Source organism: Coregonus clupeaformis, chromosome 28, assembly GCF_020615455.1.
Source record: "Coregonus clupeaformis isolate EN_2021a chromosome 28, ASM2061545v1, whole genome shotgun sequence".
NCBI classification, from domain to species: Eukaryota; Metazoa; Chordata; class Actinopteri; order Salmoniformes; family Salmonidae; genus Coregonus; species Coregonus clupeaformis.
The window spans coordinates 21,682,575-21,699,110 of NC_059219.1; the positions used below are offsets into that span (position 1 = coordinate 21,682,575).

Genomic DNA, 16,536 nt, shown 5'->3' on the forward strand with positions numbered 1-16,536 from the left:
AAAGGACCTGGGTGCCAGCTAGTCGGATTGTGGATAGGACTCTCATCACCGCCTTCCACCAACGGCATCCTGATCAACCTGCAATCCGTAGGGGCCGCCCCAGAGGGATCCCTAACCGTCCTGCCCGCTCGGCTTCCTGTCCTGTGCCTGATCCTGTCTCGGGACCTGTCCCATCTCCCGACCACGGCCCTCCGGCTTCCTCCGAGGATGAGGGCGTTCGCTCGGACCGTTCGGAGGAGTTCTAGCCCTCCTCCGGCTCCCCTCCTCCCGCCCGGCGTGGTGTTGCTCTTGGGACTTCTGGGGCCGTCCCTTGGGGGGGGGGGTTCTGTCATGAGCCCTCTCACTCCACCGGGTTACCACCTTCATGTGTTTCCACTATCTTCCACTCTGCTCATCTCTCTCTCTCTACTCAGCCTAACGAGCTCCACCTGTTCCTGCTCTGCTCGGCTCTTATTACTCTGCCAGCTGCGCTGCATTACCCACTAACCTCTCCCAGTATTTAAAGTCCCGTCTTTCAGCTCTCCTTTGTCAGATCGTCTGCAAAGCTCACACCCGGAACCTGTGTGCTCGCGCTTCTGGCTCACCCTTGTTTTGTGACCCCCGGACCTGCCTGATTCTTGGATACTCTTCTGCCCCAGGAAAACCAGACCTGCTCTCTGCCATTACGACTCCGGACTACTCTTCGACCCCGGTAACTCTGACCAGCCTTCTGCCTTGCTACAACGTATTTGGATTTCCCTTGAACTGTACTTCTGCCTTGTTTCATCCGCCCCGTTGTGTCTGTGTTTCCTCCCCCAGGACTTCTGGACCACCAACCACCGGCGTCATCGGACGCATCGCTGCCACTGGGGGGGGGGCACAGACCCAGCACATTGGACGGGATAACCCCTGGAGCCTTCACTCACTCCCTACTTCCCTTTTCCCTTAAGTTTTAATAAACTTTCTGGTGTGACGCAATTGTGGTCCTCTTGTCGTCTGTCTGAACCGTGACATAATGACTTCTCTCCATTTCTCACTTTCTTTCTCCCTCATCTCTCCTCCAACATCCTCTCCTCTCTCTACTCAAATCTCTCTTCTCTCCCTCAGAGGCGATCCTCCTCAACCTTAATCACTCTCCTCTCTCCCACGCACTCTTTCATTCCGCTTCCACATTCCCTTGTTCCATTTCTTATTCCATTCCTCTATGAGCACTCTCTCTCTCTCTAAAGCTTCATTACTATGCGGCTGTACAGCCAGTCAGATCACCGCAAGGCATTCTCCTATCATATTGTTATTCTGTACGCTCACCACTCATACACCTATATTCACGGCTGTTTTCTCATTTGCATATTGAAGTTGTTGATAATGAAATTTCTCTCAAATATAATTCCTTAACCTAGAGAGATAAAACACTCATATATGATTGAACATTCCCTGTTTCTGCGTGTTTTTCTGTTCCAGTGCTGCAGCCTTGGCTTAAAGCACAGTAAGCTATGTGTCACTCACAACACAAGGTTAAATGTCATCTAGCTGCTGGTCAGAAGGCCTCGTCCCTTACCGCTGCTCCACATTGATTTGGCCATAGCCTGCACTACATTGACTTTCTCACTGTCAATAGAAGACTGTCAAGAGCCACAAGGGGAAAAACACCACCTAGGATTCAGGTTTTTTCACCTCATCTTTCCTCTGTTTCTTCCTCCCCCTATCCTAACCCCCCTCCCTCCCTCCCTCACTCTCACATACCTTCTCTCTCTCCCTCCCCCTATTCTAACCCCCTCCCTCACTCCCACCCACCCTCTCTCTCTCCCTCCCCCTATCCTAACCCACCCCTCACTCCCAACCTCTCTCTCTCTCCTTCCCCCTATCCTAACACCCCTCACTCCCACCCTCTCTCACACTCTCCCTCCCCTATCATAACCCCTCCCTCACTCCCACCCTCTCTCTCTCCCTCCCCCTATTCTAACCCCCTCCCTCACTCCCACCCACCCTCTCTCTCTCCCTCCCCCTATCCTAACCCACCCCTCACTCCCAACCTCTCTCTCTCTCCTTCCCCCTATCCTAACACCCCTCACTCCCACCCTCTCTCACTCTCCCTCCCCCTATCATAACCCCTCCCTCACTCCCACCCTCTCTCTCTCCCTCCCCCTATCCTAACCCACCCCTCACTCCCAACCTCTCTCACTTTCCTTCCCCCCTATCCTAACACCCCTCACTCCCACCCTCTCTCACTCTCTCCCTCCCCCTATCCTAACCCCCCTCACTCCCACCCTCTCTCTCCCTCGCCCTATCCTAACCCCCCTCCTTCATTCCCACCCTCTCTCTCTCCCTCCCCCTATCCTAACTCCCCCTCACTCCCACCCTCTCTCTCGCTCTCCTTCCCCCTATCCTAACCCCACTCACTCCCACCCTCTCTCTCTCTCCCTCCCCTTATCCTAACCCCCCCTCACTCCCAGCACTCATCTTCCCCCAAACCACAACTATATCTCTCCATCCATCCCTCTACCCATTCTCTTTTCTCCTGTCTATCTTCTCACTCTATTGTCTCTCTTGTTATGCCCTTTCACTACACTTTCACCCTCTATTTACTGTCTTCCTCTCACTCCTGCCTCTATCTCTTTCTCTCCTCCTCGCCTTCTTTCTCTCTCTCCTCCTCTCCTGCTCTCTTTCGCACTTTCCATCCATCTCCAACACTCTCTCATGCAATTCAGTTCTAATGGGCTTTATTGGCTTGCAGCAATCCATCTGAGCACAGCAGCTCAGTTCAATTACATAAGCAGGCCCTCAGGGCTTTGCAGAGACAATCAGTAACGTTCTCCTCTGAGCTCCACCACCACGCCATCCCACCGCACCACCACCACGCCATCTCACCACACCACCACACCATCCCACCACACCACCACACCATCCCACCACACCACCACCACGCCATCCCACCACACTGCCACCACGCCATCCCACCACACCACCACCACGCCATCCCACCACACTGCCACCACGCCATCCCACCGCACCAACACCACCACGCCATCTCACCACACCACCACACCATCCCACCGCACCACCACCACGCCATCTCACCACACCACCACACCATCCCACCACGCCATCCCACCGCACCACCACCACACCAACACACCATCCCACCACACCACCACCACGCCTTCCCACCACACTGCCACCACGGCATAATAATAATATGCCATTTAGCAGACGCTTTTATTCAAAGCGACTTACAGTCATGCGTGCATAATAATTTTTTTTGTGTATGGGTGGTCCCGGGGATCGAACCCACTACCTTGGCGTTACAAGCGCCGTGCTCTACCAGCTGAGCTACAGAGGACCACACCACCACGCCATCTCACCGCACCACCACCACACCATCCCACCACACTGCCACCACGCCATCCCACCACCACGCCATCCCACCGCACCACCACCACGCCATCTCACCACACCATCCCACCACCACACCATCCCACCACGCCATCCCACCACACCACCACACCATCCCACCACACTATCCCACCGCACTGCAACCACACCATCCCACCACCACCACACCATCCCACCACCATCTCGCTCCTTAACAATGGTGGCGACTGCAACCAACCAACGCTCCATCCAGCCTACCAGCAATCCGATGAGTACAGGCTCTCTTGTGCATTCAGCTCACCCAAAACAAAACCTCATATCTATATTACATACGTACGTGGGAGCTTGACACGTGCACGTGAATAATGCGCATGCACATCCACATTCTCTCTCACACACACAAACATGCACGCGCACACACACACAAATTAGCATGCACACACACACAAACACACACATGCACACTTACACACACACACACAGACTTAAACCTGCTGAATAAAGATTTCACTTCATTGGGCCTGGCTCCACAGAGACTCACCAACCTCTCACTCTCTATCTGGTTTTCAAAGATTTCACAAACTGACACAGCGAAAAGCTCCTGCAACAAATTGGCCTCCGTTTTGTCCTGATTTTGCGCTTCACGGCAACATCAGACACTAGATAACTCTGGGAGCTGCTTGACAGTGTGAGGGGGAGTTTTTCAGATCTGTTATAGTGAGCTGTTTTAGCTGATTCATCATCGCCACAAAGTCTTGCCGTGTCAGGTACCCCACCCCAGGGCACCTTGGGATTTCCAGAGGCATGCGTGGCTAATCCAACTTTGGCAAGCCCCTAACTGAACACTAACCTGGCTTCGACCTCTCTCTTCCTCTCTCCCTCCCTTCCTCGCTCTACCTCCTTCCTCTCCCCCTCTCTCTGTCCCTCTTGGACTCGACAAGACAGGACCCCCTCCAGGGAGCTCTGAACTCCAGTACACCCAAAAAAGAGGGCAAACTACTGCCAAGGTCAGAAAAGTAGGAGGGAAGGAGAGAGAGAGAGAGAGAGAGAGAGAGAGAGAGAGAGAGAGAGAGAGAGAGAGAGCGAGAGCGAGAGCGAGAGAGAGAGAGAGAGAGAGAGAGAGAGAGAGAGAGAGAGAGAGAACAAAGTGAGGATAAGAGATATAGACATTTAGAGAGAAGGAGTAGGAGAAAGATATATAGAAAGAGAAAAACAGGAGGAAAGAGGGTAGAGAAAGAAAGAAGGAATAGGATCGCTTGACAGAGAGAGGAAGGGAAACAGATAAACAAGAAGAAGAAAGAACGAAGACCCAGAAAAAGAAGAACCCTTCTAGGAGACAGACGATAGAGACGAAGGAAGAGAAGGACATTTTCTTGAAGTGTGGACGGACTTCAAAGCCAGGCATGCCTAACCTGGTTGGCACAGTGAGAGAGAGAGTGTGGCTTTAGCACTGGTGGTGGCTGCTCTGGCTAGATGAAAGGTGGCATTCCCACCCACCTCCTCTCTCAACGGAGGACGGTTAGAGTGTCGTTTGATGCCTGCCGCTCCCGCCACCCGCCGCTACTGCTCAGGAGAGGGTAAGGAGGGAGGGGATTACGGGAGGATGGGAAGGGGGGAGAGTAGGGGAGCGGATGGGGGGCGTAGCCTAAGGCGACCCAAAATCTTACGCAACAACCCCCCTCTGTCTCCATCTCCCGCTTTCCCTCTTTCTCCTCCTCCTACACTTTTTTTGATCTTCAGCTGTCAGATGTAAAGGTTGCAGTGAAAGGAGCAACCACTAGGGGGCCACAGCCAATGGGTACACTGACTATACTGACTACAGATGCTGAGTTAAAAACTCAATCCCTAGCCCGACCTCCCGCGTTTGATGTCTACATCTGTGTCTGTGATATGCTTCTGGTGTCTCATTCAAAAAGCTACGCTAGGATTGATGGTGAATGGATTCGGAGGATATGGAGGGTAAGCTGATCCTAGATCTGTGCCTTAGGGCAACTTTTCGCCGCAAGGCAGTGGTTGTCATGGCGAAGGTGGCTCACCGTACACCAGCAGCGTGTAGTGGTCGGCGGCACGGCCGTAGTTGTTCTGCGCCTGACACAGGTAGGTCCCGTTGTGTGATTGGCTGAGACGGGACACCTGGAGGGTGGGGCCAGAGATCTCCGCCCTCTCAGGTAAGGTGTCATTAATCCTAGACCACTGGACATCCCTAGGCCTGCAGAGAGAGAAAGGAGGGAGGGAGTGGAAGGAGGGAGAGGGAGGGAGGGAGGGAAAGAAGATAGTGAGAGTGGAAAGAGTGAGATAATTAGATAGAGTGGGGGAGAAACAAGGGGAGCAAGCGGGGTTGGGGAGTAGAAAGAGAGAAAAGATTAGGACAAAATGAGAGAGTGGTGGAGGGAGAGGGGGGTTATGGGAAATAAAAGGCGAGGAGGGAGTGAGAGAGATTTTAAGTTAGACCAATGGAGAGGAAAACAGCATGACAGAAAATAATTGTGGAGATTTATGGATAGAGAGAGAGAGAAGGAGAGGAGAGGGAGCAAAGAAAGATGTTATGTCAGACGGAGAGAGGGAAAGCGGGACATGGGAGGAGAGAGCCAGGGAAGGAGATAGAGAGACAGAGATTTATGGGGGAGAGATGAGAGAGGGAGAGGCAGAGAGTAAGACAGGAGGATGGAGAGAGAGAGGTGGAGACACGAAAGACAAAGAAAAGTGAGACAGAAGGCGAGTGAGACAAAATATTATTGGATTACATGCAACAACGGACACACACACAGACACACCACACACTCTCACACAAAGACACAAAGCCCTGTGTGTGTGTGCATCCCCTGTGCTGTGCTGGCTGTCCCTCTCATCCCACCCTGGCCAGATTACAATCCCAGCTCATCTACACCCTAATCCCTGAGGAAGCATCTAATTAAAACCCCCTGCTCATCCACACACACACACACACACACACACACACACACACACACACACACACACACACACACACTTTAATAAACACACCCCTCCAACAAAGACAGGCAGTGTAATGAATTGGTGATTAACGGTTAACAGGAAGTTTGTCCGGGGCCTGAGAGTGAGGGGGGTACCGGGGGTGTGTGTTAAGGAGCGTGTGATGAGGTCACTCCAGCGTGAGATGAGGCAGGGGCAGTCCAGTGGATCAGCCACCACAGCCCCATCTCTCATGTCACTGTCCCCAGCTGGCTGTTACTGATCCTCACTGGGCCACACATACTGGCTCCTCAGCCTGGCTTTATTGTGGGGCTTTACTATGGCTTTACTCACCACACACACACACACATACACACACACAAGCACATACAAACACAAACCAGTTTTTATAGAGCGTAATGAAGAGGCTTTAGTTGCCTCAGAGACACACATGCACAACAAACACATCACAGTGTCTACAAGGGGCTTGTTTACAGCCTCCTCAGACACTTTATGGGGATCCAGAGAATGTCTCAACTCCTACAGATACTCCTAAACCAGCTGTAGTGTGAGCACAGCATACACACACAGCAAATGCACAAACCAATCAAACAATCTCATAAATGTGTGTGCATACAACACACACACACACACACACACAGTACACACTCACAGTGGGTTGCCAGTGATGGAGCAGGTGAGGCTGAGAGAGTCTCCCTCTCGGAGGATGCCAGGGGGAGGGATGATCCTCACTGTGGGGGCAACTAGGGAGAGAGGAGGAGGAAGGAACTATAACACATTTGTTACCATGGTAACCAATCAGAGTGACGGTTGGAGGTTCTGTTATCATAACAACCCTCAGCGTGAAACAGCTGCTGCTTTGTTAATGGCTTCGGTGAATAGACACACACACATGTGTTGCTGTGATAGCCATGCAGGGCCATTTAAGCAGCAACAGTTTGGCAATGACACTGATTATGTAGATCTAAAGTGTAGAAAATGCTGATCAAACTCATAAATGGTGAGTTGATAAGTCATTTATAACAGAAGGGTTGACCACCCCAGACACCAAACACATATGAGTCATGACCATCAGAAATGAAGGTGATACAGCGCCAGTGTGTTGCCATGGTAACCCTCGGTGGCTGACCAGTCACTCACAGTGGACGTCGAGGCGGTAGTGGCGGACCCTCTTCTGACCCCCCAGGGCGGGGTGGGAGGCCTCACAGCTGACCGCTGCCCCGTTGTCTTTCCTCTCCACAGGTAGACGGATGGTACTGGACACACTCACTGTCTTCCCATTTTCCTGCTGGGACACCACACCTAGAGAAGGGGAGGGAGGGAGGGAGCATATCAGAATTGTATTGAGTCAGACAGAGGACGAGGAGCGATAGCAACAGAGAAGAGAGGGAAAGGGAGCGGGCGAAAGAAGAAAGCGAGAAGGGAGAAGAGAGAAGGACACATGGAGAGAGTGAGAAGAGCATGATTGATGACAAGGAGAAGAGGGATCCGGACAGGCTCAGACATAAAAGACAGATAAAGAGAGCGTGAGATGCGATTAAAAATATAAAAAGACTCAAAAAGAGGCAGGGGAAGACGAGGAGAAGGAAGAGGAGGAGGAAGAAGAGAAGGAGGAAGAGGAGGAGGAAGAGGAGGAGGGATGGTGGAGGCCAAAACTGAGGCCTCGCGGTCACGTAATAGGAGTTTGTAAAAATATGACAATAACTAACACCATGCTGAGTTTTCAATTATTTCAGCTGAGTGAACAAAAGCAGGCCCAATTGAAGCGTGAGATGAGGGCAGGGAGATACTGTCTTAATTACTGATACATTCTATCTGTCAGGATCTGGAGCTTAACCTTTAATGTCACAGGACCCCCTCCACAGCACAACAGAGCAGAACAGAAAGCAGGGCTGTCTGCTGGCTGCTGTAGGCCCCACGCATCAGCCCACTGCGCTTGCTACGTAACCTTGTCACATCAGGGGACAGACATCTTTGTGAACACGGCATGAAAGGAGGAGACAGAGAGAGAGAAGAGGAGGAGAGGAAGAGGGGATGACGAGAAGAGGAGTGAGGGAAAGGACAGAGTGTAAGGGCACAGAGACGTGCTGAGTTAGAGATTGAGATGGAGAGACAGGACGGGAGTGAGAGAGGGAGTGAGAGAGAAAAAAGAGAGAAATAAGAGAGATGTGGAGGGTATAACAGGACAGAGAGAGGGATAGACAAACAGAGAGAAAGAGATGGACAGAAGGACAGATAAAATGGTAAACAGAGTGATAGCAGGATGGAAGGCTTATCAGGTGGGGAGTAAAGGGGGAGCTAGATTGAAGACTAGACAGAAAAGGAGAGAGTATACTGGAGTTTGAGAAAGAGAGACAGATTGATAGATTGACACAGAGACAGGCAGGCGGATAGATAGGGAATGCAGGAAGTGAACAGAGAGAGAGAGAGAGAGAGAGAGAGAGAGAGAGAGAGAGAGAGAGAGAGAGAGAGAGAGAGATGCAGAGAGAGAGAGAGAGAGAGAGAGAGATGCAGAGAGAGAGAGAGAGAGAGAGAGAGAGAGATGCAGAGAGAGAGAGCGAGAGAGAGAGAGATGCAGAGAGAGAGATGCAGAGAGAGAGAGAGAGAGAGAGAGAGAGAGAGAGAGATGCAGAGAGAGATAGAGAGAGAGAGAGAGAGAGAGAGGTATGACTAAACAAAGACAGACAGAGACAGACAGACAGACAGACAGACAGATACTGATAGATAGAATGACAGAGCGACATAGATCTTCAAAGGATGGACAGACCTGGTATTTCCCGGCGGTCCCTGATCCAGCGCAGCGTGGCAGGGGGCTTGCTGCGTGGCGACAGGCAAGTGAGCTCCACCTCGCCCCCCTCCACGGCCTCCTGCTTCACCTCCACCGTGGGGGTGTCGGGAGGGACGGACACGGATAGCGTGGCCACTTGGTGGTGGGTGTCGTCGGTGTAGAGCTGGCAGAAGTAACCGCCCTCGTCCGACACGCTCACGTTGGTGAGGGTGATGCGCACCAGGCGGGGAGTGAAGAGTACCATCTGGAAACGGTCGTCCTTCAACGCTGGGGAGGGGATGGAGGAATATAGGGAGACAGGGAGGAAGAGAGTGTAGGAGGGAGTCAAGACACAATTGGAGATAAACGCATAAATATATGGAAAGAAAAGCAAGGCCAAAAGAAAAGAGGACAGGGGCAGTAACAAGGAGGAGTGAATAGAATAATAGAAAGGGGGATAGTGAAGGAGAAGAAGAATGAAACATGGTTAATCCAACAATCCACTGTGACCTCCTGACCAAGGCCATAGTATCATAGTAACCACAGAGGCAGTGAGAAGAGAGAGAACCTAGAGAAAGGACATAGGGAGAGAGCAAAACGATTTTTCTTTTGTTGTCAGGGAAAGGGAAAAATCAATTGTGAGAAAATCATGATAATAACAAATAATGTTAATAACCATCAGTGTGACAGGGACTCGATGGCCATTGTCTCATAAACCTCCCCAAACCCACTTTGTATCGACTGACTGACTGACTGCACAACCTCTCTCTTTCCTCTCTACCTCCCTCTCTTCCTCTCTTTTTATTACTCTCGTTCTCCCTGCTCTTTTGTGTTTGCTTCTGCATTGGGAGAATTGCTTCTCTCTTCCCTGGTGTAATACTCCACCATTTCACAACATCATTCATTATATCCAAGGTTTAGTGTGTGTATGTGTGTGTGTGTGTGTTGTGTGTCTGTGTGAAACACAGATAAATATATTGTAGACATAGAGAAAAATAGTCTACATTTGCCTTAGAATACTATTTCACAAAGCTCCCTGAATGTGAGAGCAATTCCTGAATCCTGACAGAAAAATACAGATTATTTTCCCCCTCTCACTAAATGGCAACTAAATGTCACAGCTTTGTTCAAGTCCTATTTCACCTTTTGTCCCAGCTCATTTGCATGCCAGGCAGTCAGAGCTAGAGGAGATAGATGGGATCCACAGGCAGTCAGAGCTAGATGAGATAGATGGGATCCACAGAGTCCTCTTGGACAGGTCTATTACTGTTCCTATAGTCTGTTTCTGTGCTGGACAGCCTAATAAAAGACCTTGGGTGTGTCCATAATGGCACCCGATTCCCTATATAGTGCACTACTTTAAACCAGAGCCCTATGGGACCTGGTTTAAAGTAGTGCACTGTAAAGGGAATAGTGTGCCATTTGATACACACCCGTCATTAGAGCCCATTGGTTTAGTGCTGTAGCTGGACAGCTCATTGCCTCATTCCCTTTACCTAACCTTTCTACAGTTATAGAGGGGAATGGTTCAGCACGGAAGGCTGCCAGAAACACCATGGGTTACTCTGCTCCCTGCACTAATGGTACCGTACCTTCAGGCTCTGATCAGTCCCTACACCCAAACGAGGATATTGCGTTCATCCACCTCTGGCCTGCTGGCCCCCCTACCTCTGCCGAAGCACAGTTCCCGCTCAGCCCAGTCAAAACTGTTCGCTGCTCTGGCACCCCAATGGTGGAACAAGCTCCCTCACGACGCCAGGACAGCGGAGTCACTCACCACCTTCCGGAGACACTTGAAACCCCACCTCTTTAAAGAATACCTGGGATAGGTTTTTCAAACCCTGACCACAGAGATGAATTTTAAAACCTCACTGTTTCCCTCTCTCACATACATGAAGAAACAAACACACACGCATAAACATAAACACAGACACACAGACCTCGTGTGCCGTTGAAGAAGAGGGTCTGTCTGCGAGGGTTCTGGATGACCACGATGGAGCCGTCATAGTTCTGCAGACGGCAAGAGATCTGGGCCGTGCCTCCTTCCAACACAGTCACATTCTCAGCCTGCACCGCCTGGCAACGTGCTAGAGAGAGAGGGAGAGAGAGGGAGAGAGACAGATTTAGTTTCAACCTCACTTCAATACAAACCGCAACATTCACAGAAAAGCAAGTAAACAACCATTGATTCTGCTCCATTGATAGACTTGATACATTCATTATAATATTGTGGTGTACAATTTACAATTTAGTCATTTAGCAGACGCTCTTATCCAGAGCGACTTACAGTTAGTGAGTGCATCATTTATTTTTTCCATACTGGTCCCCCGTGGGAAACGAACCCACAACCCTGGCGTTGCAAACGCCATGCTCTACCAACTGAGCTACACGGGACCATGATTCATGATTCATGATTCATGAATACTAGTGTCCTTTTTGAAGGATAGTAGCAGCAGAGTCATATAACATGGCTCTGAGTAGCATTAGGAGTGGGAGAGATGTAGAGAAACTGATAGAAACAGTGCGCGAGAGAGAGTGCGAGAGATGGTGACGAAGAGAGAGAGAGAAACAAATGCTGTTATTAATTGACATGGACACAGGCAGGGAGAGCGGTAAATGAGCTTGGTGGTTGGACTGTTCTCATTATTATCATTAGCAGCCATTAGCCTAACACAGTCCTAATAGAGAGACTGACATACTGTAGCAACACAACACACACATTGGACTGTGGGTTCCTCATTAGAGGCAGATGGGAGCCATACAAGCTAAGTGGCCAACAGGAGTAAAACACACACAGAGACACATATAAGCCTCTCTCTCTTTCTCCTACATACGCTCTCTTTACCCTTCTCTCTCGGCTCACACACGTATGCATCCCTTCACACACGTATGCACATACGCAGCCACACACACACACACATACAGGTAATCATGGTTTGGAGTTCAGCCTTCTTGCCACCTGTCTGTATTGGGCATTGCAGTTTGAACTGAGGTCATGGTAATGTAATGGTGGCTCGTGTTTGTGGTTGTGTGTGTGTGTGTTTGTGGTTGTGTGTGTGTGTGTGTGTGTGTGTGTGTGTTTGTGGTTGTGTGTGTGTGTGTTTGTGGTTGTGTGTGTGGTTGTGTTTGTGGTTGTGTGTGTGGTTGTGTGTTTCACACTCACAGCCCAGAAGGAGTACTTAACATAAAGAACAACATTGATATTGAAACTGGGTGATGGAGAAGGCACTAAAGCAAGTCAATACAGAGACATGCCTACATTATACAGTATCTGACCGTGTTCTATTCAACCCTGTGAAAAGTCTTCTAGAAGGCTGTGGAAATAGTGTGGGACAGACAGATGGGCGCTGACAGTCACGAGTTGCTGAGTTAACTACTTTGGGAATGACAATATCTGCACTCTAGTGAACGTGTGTGTGTGTGTGTGTGTGTGTGTGTGTGTGTGTGTGTGTGTGAGTGAGTGAGTGAGTGAGTGAGAGAGAGAGAGAGAGAGAGAGAGAGAAATAAAGAGAGAGAGAGAAATAAAGAAAGAGAGAGAGAGAGAGAGAGAGAGAGAGAGAGAGAGAGACGGAGAGAGAGAGAGAGAGAGAGGACACAAAGAGGACATCCCAAAAAATCCTGGACAATTATCACTAATTGGAGTCATTATTATTCCCCATTCTCTACATTAATATTGTGATTCATATCACGGCCATCAGCGTTCGCCATCCCAATTATTTAGGCTACTTAATAACTGGTATTACTCATCACCCTGGCAACCGGCAACTTGGCCGCCATTGTTTTATTGACGCTAATTGTAATAGCAGCACCATATATCAAGCAGAGGCCCAGCCCGGGAAGTAATTGTGAGTAATTAGTATCAAAACAGCACATACAACTCCAGGCAGAAAGAAGTGGCGGGATGTTTGAGGCTGAGGCTAGAAAATAGGAGTAATTAGAGTCCGTTGCTTCCACTTCCTCCGCCAGCTGTCACCTCTTCAATGGAGATAAGGCCTCGATACCCGCCGATGCTGCTGCTGGTGTAGAGACAGACAGACCAGGCAGGCAGCCCTGCGCTGTGCATGACACATCCACCACCTGGCTGCCAAGCCAACGGGACCAGGCGAGGGTGGCGGGAGACAGGGATAGAACAGAACAGTCAAGCCAGGAAATGAATGGAGGCGCATAGCAGGGGTCCGGTATAATAACACCACAGCTGGGAGAGAGATATGGGATGACGCAGGTCCCCTCAGCATGGCCCCACGGTGGCCCTGGCACTTTAACTGTAGTTTTTATAGTCATCCATCCACTGTAGGCCAGGGGCTTGTGAATACCAATAGGCAGGGCTATCCTTCTATACAGTAGTGTGACTAAAAGAGTGAAAAGACGCTCCGTGGCAGAAGTATTAATCCTGACCCCATTAAAATCATGGCCATAATAAAATACTCCACAAGCACGGAATTAGATTGAGAGAGAATGTAAGGCGATCGATACTGAAACGGTGTACTGACAGTATGAAAAACAGAGAAATAAAACAATATATTATTGTCAGTTCTCCTTTCGGCCAAGTGGGGTCAGTGTTTCATCGCAGTGAAAGGCCCCTATCAGAGCTCCCATCCACTCTCTCCACGGCCCTGAAAAGGTGCATTTATTTACGCCAGCTACACAGCGCCCAGACAGCCTATCATTTCAAAATGCATAAACAAATAAATAAATAATACATATAGGTATAAATAAACAAGGCCGTATCCCGGGCGTCCTAAATGGTTCCCAAGGTGAAGCTGAGTTATAAGGAAGGTTAGAGGAGGGTGGAAGTTGGGACCACAGCCAGGCATATGAAGACGGAGGGGTCTCAGTAAATCCTAGAATGGCTCAGCGTGTAGCTTACTGTAGGATTAGTGGACTGAGTTACCGCCATGGAGAATTCAAGACACACACACACACACACACACACACACACACACACACACACACACACACACACACACACACACACACACACACACACACACACACACACACACACACACACACACACACACACAGCCTCCAGGTCAATAACAAGACAGGAGAGATAGGCTAGCAGCCAGCCAGAGGGACAAGGTCATAATGCCTCTAAACTCACAGGTAAAACATCACTGGGCCTACTTCACATGAGGTTGAGTCTAGCTAGGCTACACAACAGGTCAAGAAAACAGCTGTCTTTCCCAATGAAAGTGAATGTTTTTTTACCAGTGAAGTGGGTTGACAACACATTCTAATTTAACAACATGGACCAAGGGAAGAGTTGCATTGGGGAATAGAGGAGTGGAAAGGAGATGGGATGTGTGTTATTTTCTCTACTGTAATTAAATCAATAAAGCATTCTCTCTCAGCCTCAGCTTTGTTGGGATGTACCGTTCTAACCATTTCACCATTTACAACTCTTCTTTCACTGGAACATATCCATTCCACACTACACTATCCCTATGCTGTGTCTGTGTGTGGGTGTGTGTGTGTGTGGTTAGCTATGGTTAGATGCATACGCAAATTCATTTTTCTGTGTTTAAGCTTGTCAGAGAGCATTTGCTTCAGGTAAACCAGTGAGTTTTGCAGGGTGTGCTGCCTCTGCATCAGTGAAAAAGCTAACAGAATAAGATTATTTTCCCTCCTCTCCTCCCTCTTCTCTCTCTCTTTCTGGTCTAAAATTATCACTCCATCTCTCCCAGGATTCTAACACTCTGCCAATCAAATCCACAAAAAAAACCCAACTATAAATAATACATAATCCTTTACATAATAGCTTCTTCTATTTCTCATTACCTTGTTCTGTTCACTCTCCATATCCCTCTTTTCTTCCCCTCTCTCTCTCTCAGTCTCTCTCAGTCTCTCTCTCTCTCTCTCGCTCTCTCTCTCTCTCTCTCTCTCTCTCTCGCTCTCTCTCTCGCTCTCTCTCTCGCTCTCTCTCTCGCTCTCTCTCGCTCTCTCTCATTTCAATTTAAGGGGCTTTATTGGCATGGGAAACATATGTTTACATTGCCAAAGCAAGTGAAATAGATAATAAACAAAAGTGAAATAAACTGTAAATAAAAAAAATCTAACTTTTTTTCTGGTCGCTTATTGCTCTCATTCTGTTCTCCTCCTCTCTCTCCCTCTCTTCGTGTTGGTCCGTGGAGCTCATCATTTTCCCCCTGCTGTATTCTTTTCACCTCTAATATCATTATCTCCCTCCCTCTTTCCCTCACCTTCTCCCTGCACTAATCCCCCATGCTCCTTCTATACCTTCATCTCTCATTCCTCCTCTCTTCTTCTCTGCGCATATTCACTGTCTTTTACTTGCCTCCCTCTATCCATTTCTCTCTTCCTTCATCTAGCCTCTAATCTTGTGATACTTTCCTTCCATTCTGCAATACTCCCCCTCTCTGTCTGCCTCTCTCTCTCTGACTCAGTGGGTATCTCTCATTCCCGCATGGTTCTATCTCCACACTCTCCTTCCCTAAATGTGATTTGTTCTGCAGCTCAAGTCTGCAGTATAATCATCCTGTTTTGTTCAGGACAGGGAGGAAGGGGGAGAGAGGGAGAGGGATTGAGAGAGAGGACATGAGGACAAACAGATTCTCTCTCTCTCTAACAGCAGAATCACCATAAAATGATCTGTTCTCCCTTTTGTATGATTCTATCTCTCTTTCTCACACATCTACTCTTCCTCTCCCCTGCTTTACACTCTCCTCTCTTCTCACTGCTCCTCTCTTCATCTCACCCCTCCTCACATCTCTGTTCACCCCTCCCATCCTTCTCACAGCTATCTTTTGACCTTCATGTTCTTTATGACCTTCACCATATTTCCATGACCCCATTCCCTCCCTCTCTCCCTACCGCTCTGCTCATCTCATCCCTCTCTCTCTCTCTCTCTCTCTCTCTCAAAATACCTCACACTTTCTCGCTCTCTCTATCCCCCCACCTCACTCTCCTCTCACTATATTACCCCCCCTGTCTTTCACAACCTCTCCTCTCCTCTCCCTCTCTTTCAATCCCTTCTCTCTTTACCTCTATGTTTTCCACCAGTGTGTATGCAGTCCTTTTAAACAGCTAAAGCTGGTTAGCCATGGCGTTTATGACAAGCCGTCACAGCCCAACACTGCTCTGGCAACGACTGCCACATACAACAAGGGCAGCTTAAGGAAAATGTACAGGCCCATTACACGTTGATACCACGCTGGAGATTCACGGTGGCCAAGAGGAGAGAGTCTTAACCCCCCCCATCAATCCCTCTACCTGGCCAGTCTCCCTCCTCCTGCTCACTGCTCACCCAAAACTGCTTCATTGGCAGGAATTATATAACCCAGCCTCCTTGCCAAGGCTAAAAACTAATTCACTCTCTCTTTCCATCCCTCTCCCTCATTCTCTCGCTCTTCTATTGTCATCCATTCCCTCCCTCCTCCCGCCATCCCATGCCACGAAATGTCCCTGTGTAGATCCAATATGCAAATTCTGTGTTCAATCCAGAT

At 49.3% G+C, this 16,536-nt stretch overlaps 1 protein-coding gene across 3 annotated transcripts in view; it reads right to left on the minus strand.

Annotated features, from left to right (window-relative positions):
• The window catches only part of LOC121542830 (cell adhesion molecule 4-like), a 140,983-nt gene that overhangs the window by 26,833 nt on the left and 97,614 nt on the right, over positions 1-16,536 (minus strand). For all 3 annotated transcript variants that reach the window (XM_045208749.1, XM_041852388.2, XM_045208748.1), the window contains exons 2-6: positions 11,011-11,157; positions 9,071-9,358; positions 7,444-7,605; positions 6,956-7,046; positions 5,388-5,560 (exon numbers count right to left, since the gene is read on the minus strand). In XM_045208749.1, coding sequence (XP_045064684.1) covers positions 5,388-5,560; positions 6,956-7,046; positions 7,444-7,605; positions 9,071-9,358; positions 11,011-11,157 — 861 coding nt within the window. The remainder of the gene's footprint in view (positions 1-5,387; positions 5,561-6,955; positions 7,047-7,443; positions 7,606-9,070; positions 9,359-11,010; positions 11,158-16,536) is intronic.